The following is a 17,408-nucleotide window of genomic DNA, read 5'->3' on the forward strand; positions in this document are numbered from 1 at the left end:
AGCACGTCCTTGCAAGGTGACCAATTCAAGCTCTTCAAGCTTGGCTGTACCAGACTTATCCAACAAGGATGGAAGGACTGTGGTGACTCAGCAGAATTTGGGAGGGCAATGGACTCATTCAAATCCACCCAAATTCCCAGGTCCTCATTCTTTCCCAGTCAATAGCCTCAATGTTCCTATAAGAGACCTGGTGAGGCTGCAAATTAAAGTTATATAGAAATTCGGCTACCTGCAGCACTGGACTCTGTAGCTAATTTCTGCTCCATCAGCCCTGAGACTACATGAAGTAAGAGGTTCTTCTGGGGCAGTCATAAAAGCTTGTGTCCTCTGACCATGCTTGAGCTTGTCAGAGCTTTCTTTCTTTAAGCTCTTTTGGACAGTTCAGGGGCTTCAGAAAGTCACAAAACATGTCATTGCTACTGCCATTGCATCTGAAACAACCACCCCACACCCACGAAGCTGGGAAATGGACTCCTGCAAACGAACGGCCACTACAGTTGGAGATTTCTTGTCATCTCAAAGGGTCACAGAAAGATGTCTCTGCCTCCTATCTGCCTTCTAAACCTCCCACCAGTGCTTCATATTTGGGGAACTTAAATCAAGGAAAATAGTGTTTAGCCATTGATACCCTGCAATACAGGGGTGGGAGGTGTGTGTGCAGAAGAGATGTGGGAAAGGATGCCTGGAGCCAATGGTCAATATGTAATGTGTACCTGAAATCCATCTTGGAACTGCCTCTCTCCCTCACCCTCACTGGGATATTGAGGTACAGGATCCTGGTTCTAATTCCAGCTCCCCTGCTCACCAGCTGTTACTTCTCTGTGCCTCAGGCCTCAGTTTTCTCATCTGTTAAATGGCACCTACCTTGCAGTACTGTTATGAGGTTAAGTCTTCAGCACTCCTCAGTCACTGTGTCAAGGTGCCAGTATTACTCTGGGAGTGTGTCATAGTCCCTTAGGTGAGTAGGATTTCTTACAACTCTGGGACTACTGGTAAGGACTTTGGTGGTAAACTCCAGGAGGTCCCGAAGGCAGCAGGTAGCTCTCCTAACTGCTGGATTGGCTGGTACTTGATACAGCAGCTGGCAAGTACCTGTTGAATGAATGGATGGATGGGTGGAAACAGATAGGGAAATTATGCCCCCAGGCCTCTTCATCCCCAGCCTCGTTAACGTGAGGAGAAGGAGGAGGGCAAAGAAATGGTGGTTATGGGAAAAGGAATCCTGGCTTTGCCCTGGGAGAGTTAATTTACTCAGTTTTCTTCCATTAATAAAATGGAGCTGATGATATCCAGCCCCCCAGCCCCATCCCAAATATTTGTGTTGAAGAGGAAACTGGAGCGTTGATCACAGAGCGCCTGCCACGTCGCGGGCCTCGGAGACCTCAACGTCCTCCCCACCTCCCGGAGTACCCTGCCCGCACGGGGGCCGGGAACACCCCCAGTAGCAGGGGTGGGGCTGCAGGGTCTTGGACGTGCCCGGTCCGCCCCGCGGTACCCCCCACGCGGACTCGGGGTGGAGGCGCCAGTTTCCCGCTATCGCTGAGCCTGTGCGGACGTGGGCTGACGTGTGCGGACTCGTACAGACCCGTGCGGGAGGGCGGGAGGAAGGCGGAGAGGAAGGAAGGCGGAGAGGAAGGAAGGCGGAGTCCGCGGGGAAAACGAAACCGAGAGCGAACTGCTCAGACCCCGCCGAGCTTCCAGTGAGGCCGCAGCTCGCGTCCCTAGCCCGGTACTGGACTCTGGTAAGATACCCCTGACCCCTGCGCCGCCGCCTCGATAATGCTGTCCGAGGCCCTCAGCCGAGGTGCGGAGCCCTTGCTGGATCCGGGGAAAGGAGCGTGCAGCGCGGTGGGCGCTGAAAGTCATTTTCTTCCCGCGAACAATTCTTGACAGAGCAAGCGACTACTAGCCCTGGTCCGGGACGGGGGCGGGGGCGACTAGTGGAAAACGGAAGAGCCCTATGGCTTGACAGACAGATGGGAAATACGGGGGCCTGAATTGCCCAAAACATTGGCTAAAAGAATCCCCAGCCACAAATCTCTTGCCTGGGTCGTTGCAATCGTTCTCCAATTGCCCATCTTTAGCCCCCGCTCCAACTCTGTCCCCCGCCCCGCCACCTCTTCTTAATACCGTAGCCGACCGAGGGCCTTTAAGGCAGAACAGGACACCCCCGAACCCCGCTCCCCAATAGCTTCATCAGAATCCTATAAAAGGTTATTGACCTACAGACAAGGCCACCTGCTCCCTGCGTTCTGACCACACAGGCCTCATGGCTGTCCTTGGGGCAGAGCCAAGCACTGTCCTGCCTCTGGACCTCTGCACTGCCTGTTTCTTCCCGGAAAGCTCTTCCCCCAGATACAATGTCACTGTATCAGAGCAGCCTTCCCTGAACAACCTGCATGTAAGAAACCCCACTCTTCCCTTGCTGTCCCCCCTACTCTGCTTTAGTTTTCAACGTAGTACTTATCACCTTGTGACATTTTTTATGGGTTTGTCCATTTTCCTCCACTAGTAAGTTCACAAGAGCATGGTTTTGTTCGCCAGTATAACCCAGTATGTGATAGGTATTCATTAAATCTTTGTTTTTGATTCATAAATTCTCTTTTGAATTCCAGAATATGAGACTTCCTATTGCCTGTGATTTCTTTAGTACTAAAAATGCCTTGCCAGATGGAAGCTAAAGGACAGACTCCCTGCTGTCACTTAGGAACTTAGAATCTTAGGAACTTAGAATCTTGGGCAGTTTATGCTCTTGTTCTTCTATTTGCTTATTTGAACCTGAAGATCCTTAACACTGTTTATTCATTCAATTCATCAGATATTATCCCCTCCTGTTATCCCCTCCTGTTACTTGAATGCACGTTGTTTGCCAAGCTTTGCACAGGTCCTTTGAGGGGACTGGGTCCACAGGGACTTGGGTCTGCCCTAAGGGTATCAAGGCACAGCCAAAGTAACTTCTGGGCATGAGTAAGATGGACACGTAATATTTATTAGTGATTATGATGGAGATTTCTTTTAGGAAGATGGTAACCTAGTTTTAAAATAAGATTTATTAAAAACAGTTGAAAAGAAACGCCTGTTTCTTTTTTTCCAAACTTGTAAGTACTTTTTCAAAAATGCCAATTTAACACCTTATTTGTTTACACATATATTTCACTTAAATTCAAACTGGCTTGTCATTCTGAAGATCAGCAGTTACTTAAAGTTAAAAGTGTTGAGGATTTAGGGTATTTCGATAGGACTTCAGGTTAAATAATTGCTAAGGACTCTTCCATAACTACTGTTCTGAGATCTATGACCTCCTCCAGTTGGATGTATGATCTCATACTTGTGACTAAACTAAATGACACTTCAGTTCCTGAACATAATGGTACAGCTACAGATCCTTATCTGAAACCCTTGGGCCAGGTATGGTGTGGTACTCAGAGATTATTGGATTTTAGAAAGGCAAGGCAGTATAAATCCCGTCTATTTGTAATGTTCTCAGTAGGGTTTGGGGGCAACACTCTATCATAAAACATTTCTGCAGTGAAATGTATAAATCGACAACAGAGTACGATTAAGACTCTAAATAGCTCATGTCAGTTCAGGTCTAGATGCGGGGCTACACACCCACCAAAAACAAAACAAATGAAAACAAAGTAAACCTCAGTTTTCAGTGCTTTTGCATTTTGGAATTGTAGACCAGAAGCACTGTTTATTGAGGGCCAGTGGTGTGGGAGACCCTGCTGGATGCTTTTTGTCTGATTTACTCCTCACAACAACCTGTGAATCAGGTGTTTTCATTTCTGTTTTCGGGTCATGAATCAAAGGTTCAAAGAGGTGCCTCGCCCAGATCTATGTGGCTTTAAAGCATAGCCCTCTCCACAACACTAAGCGGTGATGTGAAGACAGCACCTTTGCTCAGATCTGAGCCCTCCCAGCCACCAGCATTGCTCACCCAAACCACTGCGGCAGCCCCGACTTGGTCTCCTGACTTATACTCATGCTCCACTCATCTTTTCTACACCCACCCCTCATACTCTGTTCTTTACATAACATTAGAGTGACCATTAAAAACATAAATCCAACTGCATCACCCCTCTGCTGAGAACCCTCCAATAGCTTCCCACTGCAATTAGAATAACTTCCACAATCCACACCTTGGCCTTCAAGGTCTCTGTGCTGTGGCACCTGCCTACCTCTCAGACTCATTTCCCACCGTTTCCCCTTGTTCACTGTGCAGCAATCTCCTTGACCTTTTTGTCATCCCTCCAAAAGCTGTGCTGGTGCCTGCCTCCAGGTATCCTCTGCCTAAGATGGTCTTTCCCCATATCTAAGTATGGTGGACTTTCTCATCATCCAGGCTTGATTTAAATATTGCCTCCTAAGAGGGGTCTTCCCTGACCACTGTATCAAAACCACCTCCCTCGTTTCTCTGCTCCCACCTATTAACACTCTTCTATCTCATAGCCCTATTTCATTTCATTGTAGCACTTCCAGCCAACTGTTATCCCCTCCTGTTACTTGTTTCTGGACTTGGTCATCTTCTTTCTTTCTTCAGTGGAATGCAGGTAGGGGCTTGATTTGTCTTGTACACATCTGTATACCCCGCATCAGAACAGTGCCTGACACTTACTAAGCATTTACCGAATGAATGAAGAAAGGATGCAAAGAAAACAGCAGATGAAGAAAAGGGAGACGGTGAGGAGGTTTAAAGTGGAGTACTTAATTTTAATGAATCATTCTGTCATTTACCTATATACTGTCCAAGTGTTCATCATTTACCACTTGTCACGGGGTGCCAGTTATACAAAGATGAGTAAGACATAGAACTAGCTCCCCAGAGAGCTCACTAACTGGTTTAAAAAGCAGTCTCGACTATGATGGGAGCTGAGCAAGGTGGGTGGCAGGCCCGTGGAGGGGTACTAGCTGCTCTCGCAGCATCAAAGAAGGATGTATTGATCCTCACAGAGGAGTGGGAATTTCCTGGTAGATAGAGGATGCAGCTATTACGTTCCAAACAGAGAGAAAAGCATGTTACAAGTCATGGAGGTGAGGGAGATCTGCAGATATTTTGGTATTCATTTATTCACTATTAAGCACCTATTATAAGCCTGTCCCCTCTTATAGCTCATGGTCTCTTTTGGAAGACAGTCGGTTAAATTAGCAATTGTAATAAAGGAGACAAGGGCTATGATAGAGCATCAAACCAGGACCTCTTCTAGGGTGTCTGGGAAGTAACATTTGAGCTGAGATCTATAGGAAGCAGGAGTTAACCAGGCAAAGCAGCATCACGGGTAGACTCCAGAGCACTTCAGGAGGGAGCGTGTTGGACAGAAGCAGTTGGGAGCCAGGAAAGAGTCAGTGGGGGAAGCGTTCTTTTGAGAACTATCTCTGTGTAGGGGGAATTTAAAGCCACAAGCCTCAAGGGGATCATCAGGGGAATGAGTGTAAGTAGAGCAGAGAGATCTGAGACCTGGACCTTGACACACTATAATATTTAAAAGAAAGGATGAGGAGGAGGAACAAGGAAAGGAGACAGAGAAGGAATATCTTGTGAGGACGGAGAGAAACCAGGAGAGGGTGGTGTCTTGGGTGTCCAAGCAAAGGAATAAGGAGGGAGAAAGGAATGAGCAGCCGTGTCACATGCTGGTTATGTGTCAAGTAGACAGGGGCTGAGAACTGACTACTGACTACTAATTTTAGAGATGGAGAAGCCATCGGTAACCTTGACAAGAACAATTTTGGTGGTTTGTGGGGGCTGCATGATTGAATTGATGTTTTGAAAAGATTATGATGTGACTCTTTTAAAAATGGAAAATAGCAGCTGTTGGTGAGGATGTGGAGAAATTGGAACCCTTGTGCGCTGCTGGTGGAAATACAAAATGGTGCAGCCACTGTGGCAAATAATTTGGCAATTCCTCATAAAGTTAAACATAAAATTACCATCTGATTCAGCAATTGCACTTGTAGGTATATACTCAAAAGATTTGAAAGTAGGGATTTGAACAGATATTTGTACAACAATGTTCATATCAGTATTGCACACAATAGCCAAAAGGTTGGAATAACTCAAGTGTTCATCAACAGATGACTGGATAAACAAAGTGTGGGATATTCATACAGTGGAATATTATTCAGCCTTAAAAAGGAAGGAAATTCTGATACGTGCTACAACATGAATGAACCTTGAAGACATTAGCTAAGTGAAATAACCAGACACAAAAGGACAAATATTGTATGATGCCACTTATATGAGGTACTTAGAATAGGCAAATTCATAGGCATAGAAAATAGAATGGTGGTTACCAGGGGCTGAGGGGGAAGGGAAATGTTTATTGTTTAATGGGTATAGACTTTCTGTTTGGGGAGATGTAAAGAGTTTTGGAGATGGATTGCGGTGGTGGCCTTACAACATTGTGAAAATGCTTTTTGCCCATGAATTGTACACGTAAAAAGGGTAAAAAGGGTAAACTTCATGTTATGTATATTTTACGACAATGAAAAAAAAGTTTAAAAAAATCATGATGGCTGCAGTGTAGAGAAGGAATTGCAGCGGCTGTGAGGAATTGGTTCTGACATTCTTGTAGCAGTCCAGGAGTGAGATGGTGATGGCTTGAACCAGGATGGTGGCTATAGACGTCATTGAGAAGTAGAAGGATTTGGAGGACAGGACTTAGGTATAGATCAGAAGGTAGGGAAAGGACATGTCAAGAATGCCTCCCAGGTTCACGGCTTTCAGACATGGATGCACAGTGGAGTCATTTTCTGAGAAAGGAAACTCCAAACCAGCTTGAGGGAAGATTAAAAATGCAATTTTGGATCTTTTGAGTTTAAAAGTCATTCAAGTTGTCCAAGTGGAGAGGTTGGATAGAGAGATCTGAAACTCAGTAAGAGGTTCATAAATTATGTATAAACATTAGAGTTAATGACAAATAGATGATCTTTGAAATCATGGTCATGAGAGAAATTACCTTGAGGAGAAAGTATAGAGTGAAGAGAATAGCGTCTTTGGACCAAGCCTTGGGGAAACTCCAGCATTTAAAGGCTGTGAAGATTAAGGAGTGTTAGAAAGAGTGACCATGGAAGAAGGAAAATCAGAAGAGCTTTCTAATAAGAAACGAGAGATCAACAGGGTCCGCTTTCTGCCTATGGATTTACCTATTCTGGATGTTCCACATAAATGGAATCATACGCTATGTGACCTTTTATGTCTGACTTCTTTCATTTAGCATGTTTTTGACATGTAGCTCTGTTGTAGCATGTTTCAATACTTTATTCTTTTTATGGCTGCATAAGATCCCATGTGTGGATATAGAGCACTTTGTTTACCCTTCATCAGTTGATAGATATTTGATTTGTTTCCACTTCTGGGTTATTGTGAATAGTGCTGCTATGAATATTCCTGCATAAGTATTTCAAAACCTGTTTTTCAGTTCTTTGGGTATACACCAAAGTGGTGAAATTGACGGGTCATATGGTAATTCTAAGTTTAACTTTTTGAGGAACCACCAAATTCTTTTCCATAGAGGCTGCACTACTTTACATTCCCATCAGCAATATATGAGGTTTCCAATTTCTCTATACCCTCAACAGCACATTTATTTTCTGTATTATTATTATTATTATTACCAGCCTAGTGGGTGTGAAGTAGTATCTAGTTGTGGTTTTGATTTGCATTTGTCTAATAAGTAATGATATTGAACATCTTTTCATGTGCTTGTTGGCCATTTGTATATCTTCTTTGGAGAAATGTCTGTTCAAGTCCTTTGCCTATTTTTAATTTTTTAACTCTTTTTGTTGTTGAGCTGTAAAAGTTCTTTATATATTCTGGATCCTAGGTCTTTATCAAATATATTATTTATAAAAATTCCTTTCTGTAGATTGTCTTTTCATTTTCTTCATAGTGTCCTCTGATATATAAACATTTTTAATTTTGATGAGGCCCAATTTATCTATGTATTCTTTTGTTGCTGTGCTTTTGCTGTCATATCTCAGATTCCATTGCCAAATCTAAGGTTGTGAAGATTCACCCTTATGTTTCCTTCTAAAGTTTTATAGCTTTGGCTCTTATATTTAGATTCTATATTTTTTTGATTTTGTTTGTAGTTTAAATCATTGCTACTGTCTTGCTCCAGTGAGAACCATAAACAGGGGCATAATTTGCCTGCCAAGTAAATTGTCCTAAAACTGACTTCTGACAATTTCAAAGGGGGGATTTTTGGGGATTTCATAGGAGGATCAATGTCCATACAGCTAAATCGTTCATGATTTCATAAACTTTATATATACTCTCAACCTTTTTCTTCTCTACATAAATAATTATAATTCTACTCTTGCAGGCTTTTAACTTCTCAAGCAGGTGGACAGACTTGCACTTGACACTCAGTGGAAGCAGAAAGAAAAGTTACAGAGAAGGACCTCCAGCCTTTTTTTGGCCAGTTGAGTTTTGAAAGTAGAAAATCGTGGAGAAATTAGCTTGATTGTGTAGTCCTTGAGAGAGAAAGAAAGATTTTGTAATAAGTTTTCTCTGGGTTTATGTGGGACTGAGATGAGTTGTATAAAGGAGAGTCATCTTATCCTGTTTTGTCTCTTAAACTAGACTGGGATAATTATATTAAGTATGTTCTGAGTGTATCACCTCTTTCAAACATCTCTCTTATTGTAGGTTACTGTAGGAAAAAATGGCCAGTGGTCGTTCACCATGTTTCTATATAGAAGAACTTAATAAGTACCAACAAAGGAACACTGCAGTACTTAAGTATTGTGAACTATCTAAGACAGGACCTCCACATAACTTAAGGTAAGTTGCTATAAAAAAGGGTATATCCCTAGAAAATATGAACTGGGAGAATGGCAGCTCTGGCACAATTTTGAAGTCAATTCTTTAGCTTGAGAGCAAAGTTGCCAGAGAGTACTGTCTTCTTGATGTAAAGTGGTAACTTCAGAGGACTCCAGAGAAAAAAGAGGGTTTAAGCCTTTCCATGCTTCAAGATGATATGCTATTTTGCTGTTTGGGGGTGACTGCTTGAATTTTATGTGGAACATAGGTTAAAATTTTCGAAGGTAGTCATAGGAAGCAGTGGTGATCAGAACACTTGTTGTTAGATAATGCATGAATTTTATGATATTTTGTGAATTTTTCTTTGAAATTAGGTTTACCTATCAAGTTACAATAGATGGCAGAGAATTTCCAAAGGCTGAAGGTAGATCAAAGAAGGAAGCCAAAAATGCTGCAGCCAAATTAGCTTTTGAAATAATTAGTAAAGAACAGAAGGTGAGTAATTACCTTTTTTTCCTAGTGAAAGGGAACTCAGAAATATCTATGGTATTTTTCTCTGTGAGAAAATACTTATATGCAGAATAAAGAAATTTACAACTTCTTTTGCTTTCAAAGTTTCGTTCAGTCTTTTTCCTGGCCCCATTTCTGTAGAACCCTGAATGAGAGGTACACCTATGGAAGAGTGGGAAAAATGGGACAATACTATTTAGAGTGCCAGCAGCAGTGACATACTCTAAGGAAACAGTGAGAAATGAGCTAACAGGTTCTGGAAGGAGCTCCTCCACCTAATTGAGGGAATGCAGTGAAGAAGGACAGAGATAGAAGTGACCATGAGGAGAATGATCTATATGGAGGGCAGATGATGAAGAACCAACATATGTATAATTGGTATCCCTGAAGATTAGAACAGAGTAACTAGTACAGAAAAAGCTATCTGAAGAGACTTCAGTAGAAAGCATTTCTGAAATAAAGAAAGACCTAGCTTCAGATTAAAACAACTCAGCAACTAAACAGATACAGAAAAATACAGAACCACCAAGAACAACATCAGCCCTTGTGAAAGTACTGAGCTCCAGGGGTCAAGAAAGAAACCTATGAGCATCTAGGCAGAAAAAATTATATAAAATGTAAAAATGAAAAAAAAATATCATGCTGTTCACAGCACCATTAAAAACTAGGAGACATTGGAGCAGCAGCTGTAAAATGAGACAAGAAGTCATTTTACATGTGGGACAAAAGTGGATCATTCTCAGATTTTGAAAATCTTGAAAAATTTTAGTATTCAAGATATTTTCTTGAAAAATCTTACTTGAAGGGACTTCCCTGGCGGTCCAGTGGTTAAGGCTCCGTGCTTCCACAGCAGGGGGCACAGGCTCAATCCCTGGCCTGAGAACTAACATCCCTCATGCCATGCGCTGCAGCCAAAAAGAAAAGAAAAAAAAATTTTTTTTCTTTAATTAAAAAAAAAAATCTAAGTTAAAGATGTCACCCTTCTAATCAAAATTGAGAAAAGTAAATCAGGCAAAACCCACAAACTTATAAATTGTTAAAGAGCCAGAAAACCAAGTCAAGAAGTTAGAAAAGGGGGCTTCCCTGGTGGCGCAGTGGTTGAGAGTCCGCCTGCCGATGCAGGGGACACGGGTTTGTGCCCCGGTCCGGGAAGATCCCACATGCCGCAGAGCGGCTGGGCCCGTGAGCCATGGCCGCTGAGCCTGCCCGTCCGGAGCCTGTGCTCTGCAACGGGAGAGGCCACGACAGTGAGAGGCCAGCGTACCGCCAAAAAAAAAAAAAAAAAAAAGAAGTTAGAAAAGGAACAGTAAAATACCTTTCCCCACAAAAAAGCAGAAGAAAGACAGTGATAACAATAAGGGCAGAAATTAATGTGAAAAAAACCAAAGAAATAATAAAGAAGATAAGTAGAATCAAAAGTTCTTTGACAAAGTTAACAAAGTAGAAAAACTTTGGACAAGATTTTGTCAGATTAAGAATTTTAAAAGGGACAGATAACAATGGAAGGAGTAATGCTATTATGTTCATGTTTCCTATGAAGTTGTGATCCAGGATATAGCTTTACTTTGATATTTGTTGTCTTGTTCTTTGAGATTTACAAAGGGCACAGCAAACCAGAAAATGTTATAGAGTTTTACCGGATAAACAAGAAAATTGACTATTTTGTTTTTCTTTATGAAACTATAAAAGGGAAATGGCTGATTTCTTTTCTCCTGTTAAAATTTATCCTTGTGGGTGTTTTCTGGCAGAGGAAGACATATACTTATACTTTTATTAAAGTATTATAGTAGGGAAATCCATAAACTCGAAGTGGTGTTTCAAATAATTCATTTAGTAATTTTATTAGGCAAAAAATAGTAATTTTATTAGACAAAATAAATTTTGGTTATCATCTATATTAAACAAAACATTTCTTTCTTTTAGGCCGCTAGTCCTTCATCACTGCAGACAGGAGATCCTTCAGAAGTACCACCCATTGAGAATTACATAGGCCGTGTTAATACGATTGCCCAGAAGAAAAACCTATCTGTAATTTATGAAGAATGTGAATCGAGGGACAGTGGGCCCGATAAGTGAGATGTCGTGCTTTTCCTTCTGTTTCATTGTATCTAAGCAACAGAACAGGCTTATTTTCGTGTCTCATTTTCTGGAAATATCTGTCCTTTTTGGTATGTTCTGCAGGAAAGGTTTTATATGACTTACAAGCAATGGGACATCTTTGTAATTAAAATATTGAAATGCTTAATTGGTGAAGACTTGGGACCCATATCCCATAATTGATCAAATCTGAGGAATCCTTTATTTCTGAGGTATATCTGGATGGTTTAGTCTGTAGGAAGCCTAAGAGTGGGTGGGGTGCCCCTGCTGCAGGGTTGTGAAAATCTTCCCATCCCTGAGGTCACAGTGGCAGTCACTGTGTGAAAACATCTCTGCCACACGTGTGGAATGACTCTCTTTCCACCCTTGTCAGAGTAGAGCTGTTTGTCCAGGTGTTTGCCCTTCAGATTTGATTAACTGATGTCACTCTCTAAACAAATACCATGTATTAGAAGGAATGGGCTTTCACCCTGGACTGTGCGGAGACCAGGATTTGAGGGATGTGATGAGGGGGACAGATGAGAGCGTCAGTCAGAGATATTGAGAATGTCACCAGTGAGCTAAGACTTTGGACGTGAGGAAGAAGAATCGATTTGAACTGGGAAAAGCAGAAAGCAAATGAGTATGAGGGAGATTGTTTCTCAGCTACAACCAACCAGTTAAATGAGGGAGAAGGAAAAAATATCTAAATGGCAAATAGTCCAAACAACCACTGTAGGATACTGTCCTCGGAATTGACTCAGCTATGGATGCTTTACTTTTCACCCTGATGGATTTTAGGCCAGAACTAGGAAGAGAAAAATGTGATAGGATTCATTGGAGTGAAATATTCAAAAGTGAATTCTGTGAGTCAATCTCAATAAATTAAGAGGCTATTTTATTTTCCCGTAGCTCACCTGTTTGGTTTCTTTGAATTAAGGGCTTTAACGTTCGATCGCTGAAAGAGAGAATTCTATTTAGGGAGTGCTGGAGAAAAATAGGAGCCCTAGAAGTGATCCAGTCACTCAGCCCAGCTCCCTAACTTTCCCTTCAGAGCCTAGCGGGGAAGACTCACCCTGGTAGGGTGTGCTTCCCTCTGTGACAAATCATACTGGAATAATTCTGTAGCACTGCATGGTAACTCCACGATAAGTTCTTATATAATTGTCCAAGGATCCTTGCCTAACCACAGGCATCCTTACAGCTCATATGAGGAGGGGGTGACTTCAGCATGGGGCTTTTGCACTGTGAGGATTTTCTTAGGTGTTTGTGCACATGAGCAGGGGGCAGAAAAGGCTAAAGTTAGAGCTGAAGTTAGGGATGCTTTGCCCATCTCCTACAAAAACACTCTAACCTTATTATTTCTCCTGTAGAAGCCCCACTTCCTCTACTGGCTTTTTCTTTCCAGTTGAACATCTCTGAAAAATTCATTGGATCTGTCTTCCTTCTCTGCCTCCATGTCTTTTGACTTTTGGGGAATTTTAAAAAATCACCACTTGGTACCTTAATGCCAGATGTTTCAATGAAGCAACAAAGAGCAGTTGCCTGGAAAATGCAAGCTGAGATGTTAGCCAATCCTGGTTATTCTGGCAAACTGGTCAGCCATCTCACTGAAGGTTTAAATTAAAGAAGAAATGAACTATGAAGCCACCTATTAAATTAGGTGTTAATGTGTGTTTTTTTTTCTGAATCATGAGTTAGATTTACTGTTTTTTGGTATTTGGGTTAATACTGTTTATCATTTCTCCTAGATTTCATTATAAATGCAAAATTGGACAGAATGAATATGGTATTGGTATAGGTTCCACTAAACAGGAGGCAAAACAATTGGCTGCTAAACTGGCTTATGAAAAGATACAGTCAGAAAATTTAATGGTATGTACTGCCTTTGGATTTAATTTTTATATTTTAAAATTCTTTCTGAAGTTGATTTGAGGTTAGATGATGTTTAGATGATGCCAAGACAGCCAATCACATAGCAAAAGGATTCCTCCATTCTGTGTCCCCAAAATGAGCCATGAACCATGGGACCACGAGGCCCCAGAGGGATCACGGTTCTGTTGACAACTCAGGGTTGTTTTTTTAAATCCAGATCAAACATCCATAAAAAATGTATTAACCCCATAATTCTTTATGGCTGTGAGTTTGGTAAATGTGGGGAAATAAATGTGGTAGTTGGTTCCCAGAGACTGAGTCACTATGGAGAGGTAATTTAGTTGCACTTAAATCTTTCAGAAAGCTGACGCGTCCTCTGGTTGTTTCAATACTGTGTGTGGTGATGTCCAAAGCAACTCTTCAGCGACAAACACATCGTAAGTGTGGAGAAACGGTTGTGTTATTTAGCAGATTCAAATTGTAGCCTGAAAGAGCAAATATTTATGAAAATGTTTAATGTTTAAGGAGAAGTTAGAAAAAGCAATTACTGATCAACAAAAAATAGGCAAAATTCATAAACTAATAGTTGTCCCCTTTTCTTCTAGTGCTTCTGAATCACCATCTGAAAATGACTTCTCAACAAGTGAAGCGGAAAGCAATGATAACAGTGACGCAGTAGACAAGTCTTTCCAATCTCCAGAGGTATAGTATTAATCTCTATGCTTCCTAGTTAATCTTATTTTCCTTTGTGTTTCTCCATTTAAAAATGACCTCCAGTACCCAACCATAATTTTTCTATTTTTTTCTCATGTGTTCTTACTAAATCAAAATATTTTGCAGCCTTTTCACTCTCTCCTTTCTTTATTAACTCCCATTCTTCACATGCAAAATTCTTCTATTCTTCACTCCCATCTTTCTCCCCCTACTCACCTTTGTATTTTCATATATTTTCTATGATCTGGCTTCAGCTTTTCTATCAATTGGATAGTACTTAAAAGTTTTATGAATAGAGTTCTGCTTCTGTTTTAAAAAACTAGAACTAAACTTAAAAACTAAACTTAAAAATCAGATAGTTTTTGTGGTGATGATTAGTGTTTATCAAAGTTATCCTATTTATAAAGAACTACAAGCAAATCAATAAGAAAAAGATAAGCAACTCAGTAAAAAAATGTACAAAAGAGCTGAACAGACAGTTCAGAGAAGCAATACCCAAATGGGCAACAGACAAAGTATGAAAAGATGCTTTACTTCATAATAATCAGGAAAATGCAAATCAAAACAACAGTTAGATACCATTTTAAACCCATCCATTTGAGTCTGGTTATACTAAGTGTTAGCACAGCTCTGTTGCTGTTATAACTATTATATGCTGCTGGTGGATGTATAAATTGGTACAGCCCTCTTAGAGAGCAATTTGGCAACATGTGGTAGACTTGAGGGTGTGCCAGCTGTACCACCAAACAGTTCTGTTCCTAGGTACATCTTCTAGAGAAACATGGGTATGTGTGCATATAGAAACATGTATAAGCATGTTCTTTGCAAAATTGTTTGTAATAGAAGATACTGGAAACAATATTGTCCATGAACAGAATGTCTGAATTTATCATAATGTAGTCACTGTGCAAAACTGAGGCTGGCAGGTGATATGAGCTCAAGAAATCTTAGTCTGGTGTTCGCAGTCTGTGTCAGCATATTAAAATTGGTAAAAAACCACAAAACCTAACAGAATGAAAGTGAATATGAGTGAAGAAGAGCTATATGATATTAATTTTTGAGAGATATATCAAAGACCCCTTTTTTGGCTAAATGTTAAAATTAAATTATTAATTTGTCCTAAAAACGAAAATATTTTAAACTAGATCTCTGGGCCACACTTGTGTCTTTACTAGCAGTGTGAGTGATTGTGATGCACACCTTCTTGCTAAGATCTGCTGGCCAGAGGATCACCTAGGACGCCATATTCTATACCTGGAAAATCAGTGCTTCTGCAGAACATGCCCTACAATTTGTCTTTTTTGACCTTCCTGCCATATCTGTCTGGTTGCTAAAATCGGTGAGAACTTTGATATAGCCAAGTGCAGTGAAAGCAGGGCTTAGTGAGAGCATACAAATTGATGAGGTTGTTAATCTAAGGACAAAGAAGTGTGATCAAAGAACCATCTAGATATACAGGAGAAAGGATGGCAAGAAAAAGCAAGATACTTAATTTAATCATCCGAAACTATTGATATTCTCCATTTTTTTATTATAGAACAGTTCCAGAAATAATCCCAGAAAGGTGAAGAGGTGAGTATCATTATGCATTGAACATGTTTTGAAATGTAGTTTTATTTCAGACTTAGTTTATTAGCCTTATTTATTAAGTCTTCAGTATTTGTAGAGTACTATATGCCCTTATTTGAGTGGAGTTTCAGAGTAGAAAGCATAATTAAGGCTCACTGAAATCTTGAAATCTACAAACAGTACTTTTAAATACGTGGAGAACTCTTTGAACATACACACACACTACACTGTAGACATAAAGGCCTATGGGGCTATTGGTCGAGTAATTGATTAAGGGCATTATTTTGGACGAGGCTGACACAGGAAATGGGTTTGCAGAGATGTTTTCACGAGAAGTGCATAATGGGAATTCCCTGGCGGTCCAGTGGTTAAGACTCTGTGCTTTCACTACGGGAGCCTAGGTTCAATCCCTGGTGGGGGAACTAAGATCCCACAGGTGTGTGGCACGGCCGAAACACGCACGCACACACACACACGCACGCACACACACACAATAGAGAAGTGCATTATTTTGCAGATAAGCAGGTAGAGTAGAAATGGTATCATAACTTGGGGAAGAAAAAAAAAGACCAAATGTTATGTAAATTATGGTGACTTGGTTTCTTGAACTGAAAAGAAAAGCAAGGACGTCAGTATAGTCAGCAGTGAGAGTGAGATGGCAGCAGGAGCCATTATAAGGCACCAGTACATTCCAAACAGTAGGCGATGTTTGCAGAGAGATGATGCCTGATGCAGGTATTTGAATGAAGATGGGAGAGGTCTGTGTGTGAGATGATCAGGCTGTCAGTCGTGGTTCTAGTGTCAGGGAGGAGGAAGGAGGAGCGTTTGTGAGACAGACTGTAAAGGAAGAGTAGACATGACTTGAGGGAACTGAGTTACAGAACTGGTTGAAGAAGATGCAAAGGAAAAAGGATACAAAGATTGTTCCTTGTGGATGAGATGCTGACAAGAGTCATGGCACTGATGCTGTTAAGGGAGTTGAAGACTTGACGGCTTAGGGGAGAGATAGCAGTTTGTATTTGTTTAGTTTTAGGTGTTATTTGAACTTCCAGTTGTAGGAGGCTTACCACCAGCAAGGAATAAAGGTCAAAGGAAACACAACCAGGATGAGAGTCCAAAGAGATATATTTCCTGAGGTTTTGAGTCTAGAGGGAGAAAAAGAGAGGCCAGGGGCATGCTGACAATGAATGTGTTAAGGCCAAAAGAGGAACCAAGAAAGGAGTGAAAAATAGAGGACAGAGAACCATATTGTTTCTAAAGAAAAAGGTTAGTATTTGCTACCTCATTATTCTAATAGTTGACTCAAAATATAAAAAGCCGGGGCTTCCTTGGTGGCGCAGTGGTTGAGAGTCCGCCTGCCAATGCAGGGGACACAGGTTCGTGCCCCGGTCCGGGAGGATCCCACATGCCACAGAGCGGCTGGGCCCGTGAGCCATGGCCGCTGAGCCTGCGCGTCCGGAGCCTGTGCTCCGCAACGGGAGAGGCCACAACAGGGAGAGGCCACAACATTGAGAGGCCCGCGTACTGCAAAAAAAAAAAAATATATATATATATATATATATAAAGCCTAGTGCGACATGAAACCTACTAACATAAACAAGTTACATTTGATTTCAGTTTTGAGTTTACGGGCTTCTCTTAACTTTTAGATCTTTGGCACCTAGATTTGACTCTCCTGTGAAGACGGAAGAAAGCATGTATACTGTGGACTCCAGGTAAGAGGGAAAACTGTGAAAAAGAATTTGTTTAAGGATACATTTGCTCCTCTGACAAAAGTTTCTTAAGGGACTGTTGAACATCAGGCAGGTTAAATTATATTTCTACCTGAACTGTTTAATTGGTTTAGCACAATCAGGCCCACAAAGGATCATTGTCTCTTGGAGGAACACAATTTAGATGT

At 41.2% G+C, this 17,408-nt stretch overlaps 1 protein-coding gene across 3 annotated transcripts in view; it reads left to right on the plus strand.

The window, feature by feature from the left end:
* Positions 1–1,607: 1,607 nt before the first annotated feature.
* Positions 1,608–17,408, plus strand: part of EIF2AK2 (eukaryotic translation initiation factor 2 alpha kinase 2) — a 38,270-nt gene continuing 22,469 nt past the window's right edge. For 2 of the 3 annotated variants that reach the window (XM_030857922.3, XM_060309055.2), the window contains exons 1-9: positions 1,608–1,742; positions 8,651–8,785; positions 9,139–9,259; positions 11,198–11,346; positions 13,102–13,225; positions 13,586–13,662; positions 13,831–13,927; positions 15,477–15,511; positions 17,158–17,223. In XM_030857922.3, coding sequence (XP_030713782.1) covers positions 8,667–8,785; positions 9,139–9,259; positions 11,198–11,346; positions 13,102–13,225; positions 13,586–13,662; positions 13,831–13,927; positions 15,477–15,511; positions 17,158–17,223 — 788 coding nt within the window. In that variant the 5' untranslated portion in view covers positions 1,608–1,742; positions 8,651–8,666. The remainder of the gene's footprint in view (positions 1,743–8,650; positions 8,786–9,138; positions 9,260–11,197; positions 11,347–13,101; positions 13,226–13,585; positions 13,663–13,830; positions 13,928–15,476; positions 15,512–17,157; positions 17,224–17,408) is intronic. The other variant, XM_030857924.3, reaches the window with a different exon arrangement.

This window comes from Globicephala melas, chromosome 12 (assembly GCF_963455315.2).
Source record: "Globicephala melas chromosome 12, mGloMel1.2, whole genome shotgun sequence".
Taxonomy (NCBI): Eukaryota; Metazoa; Chordata; class Mammalia; order Artiodactyla; family Delphinidae; genus Globicephala; species Globicephala melas.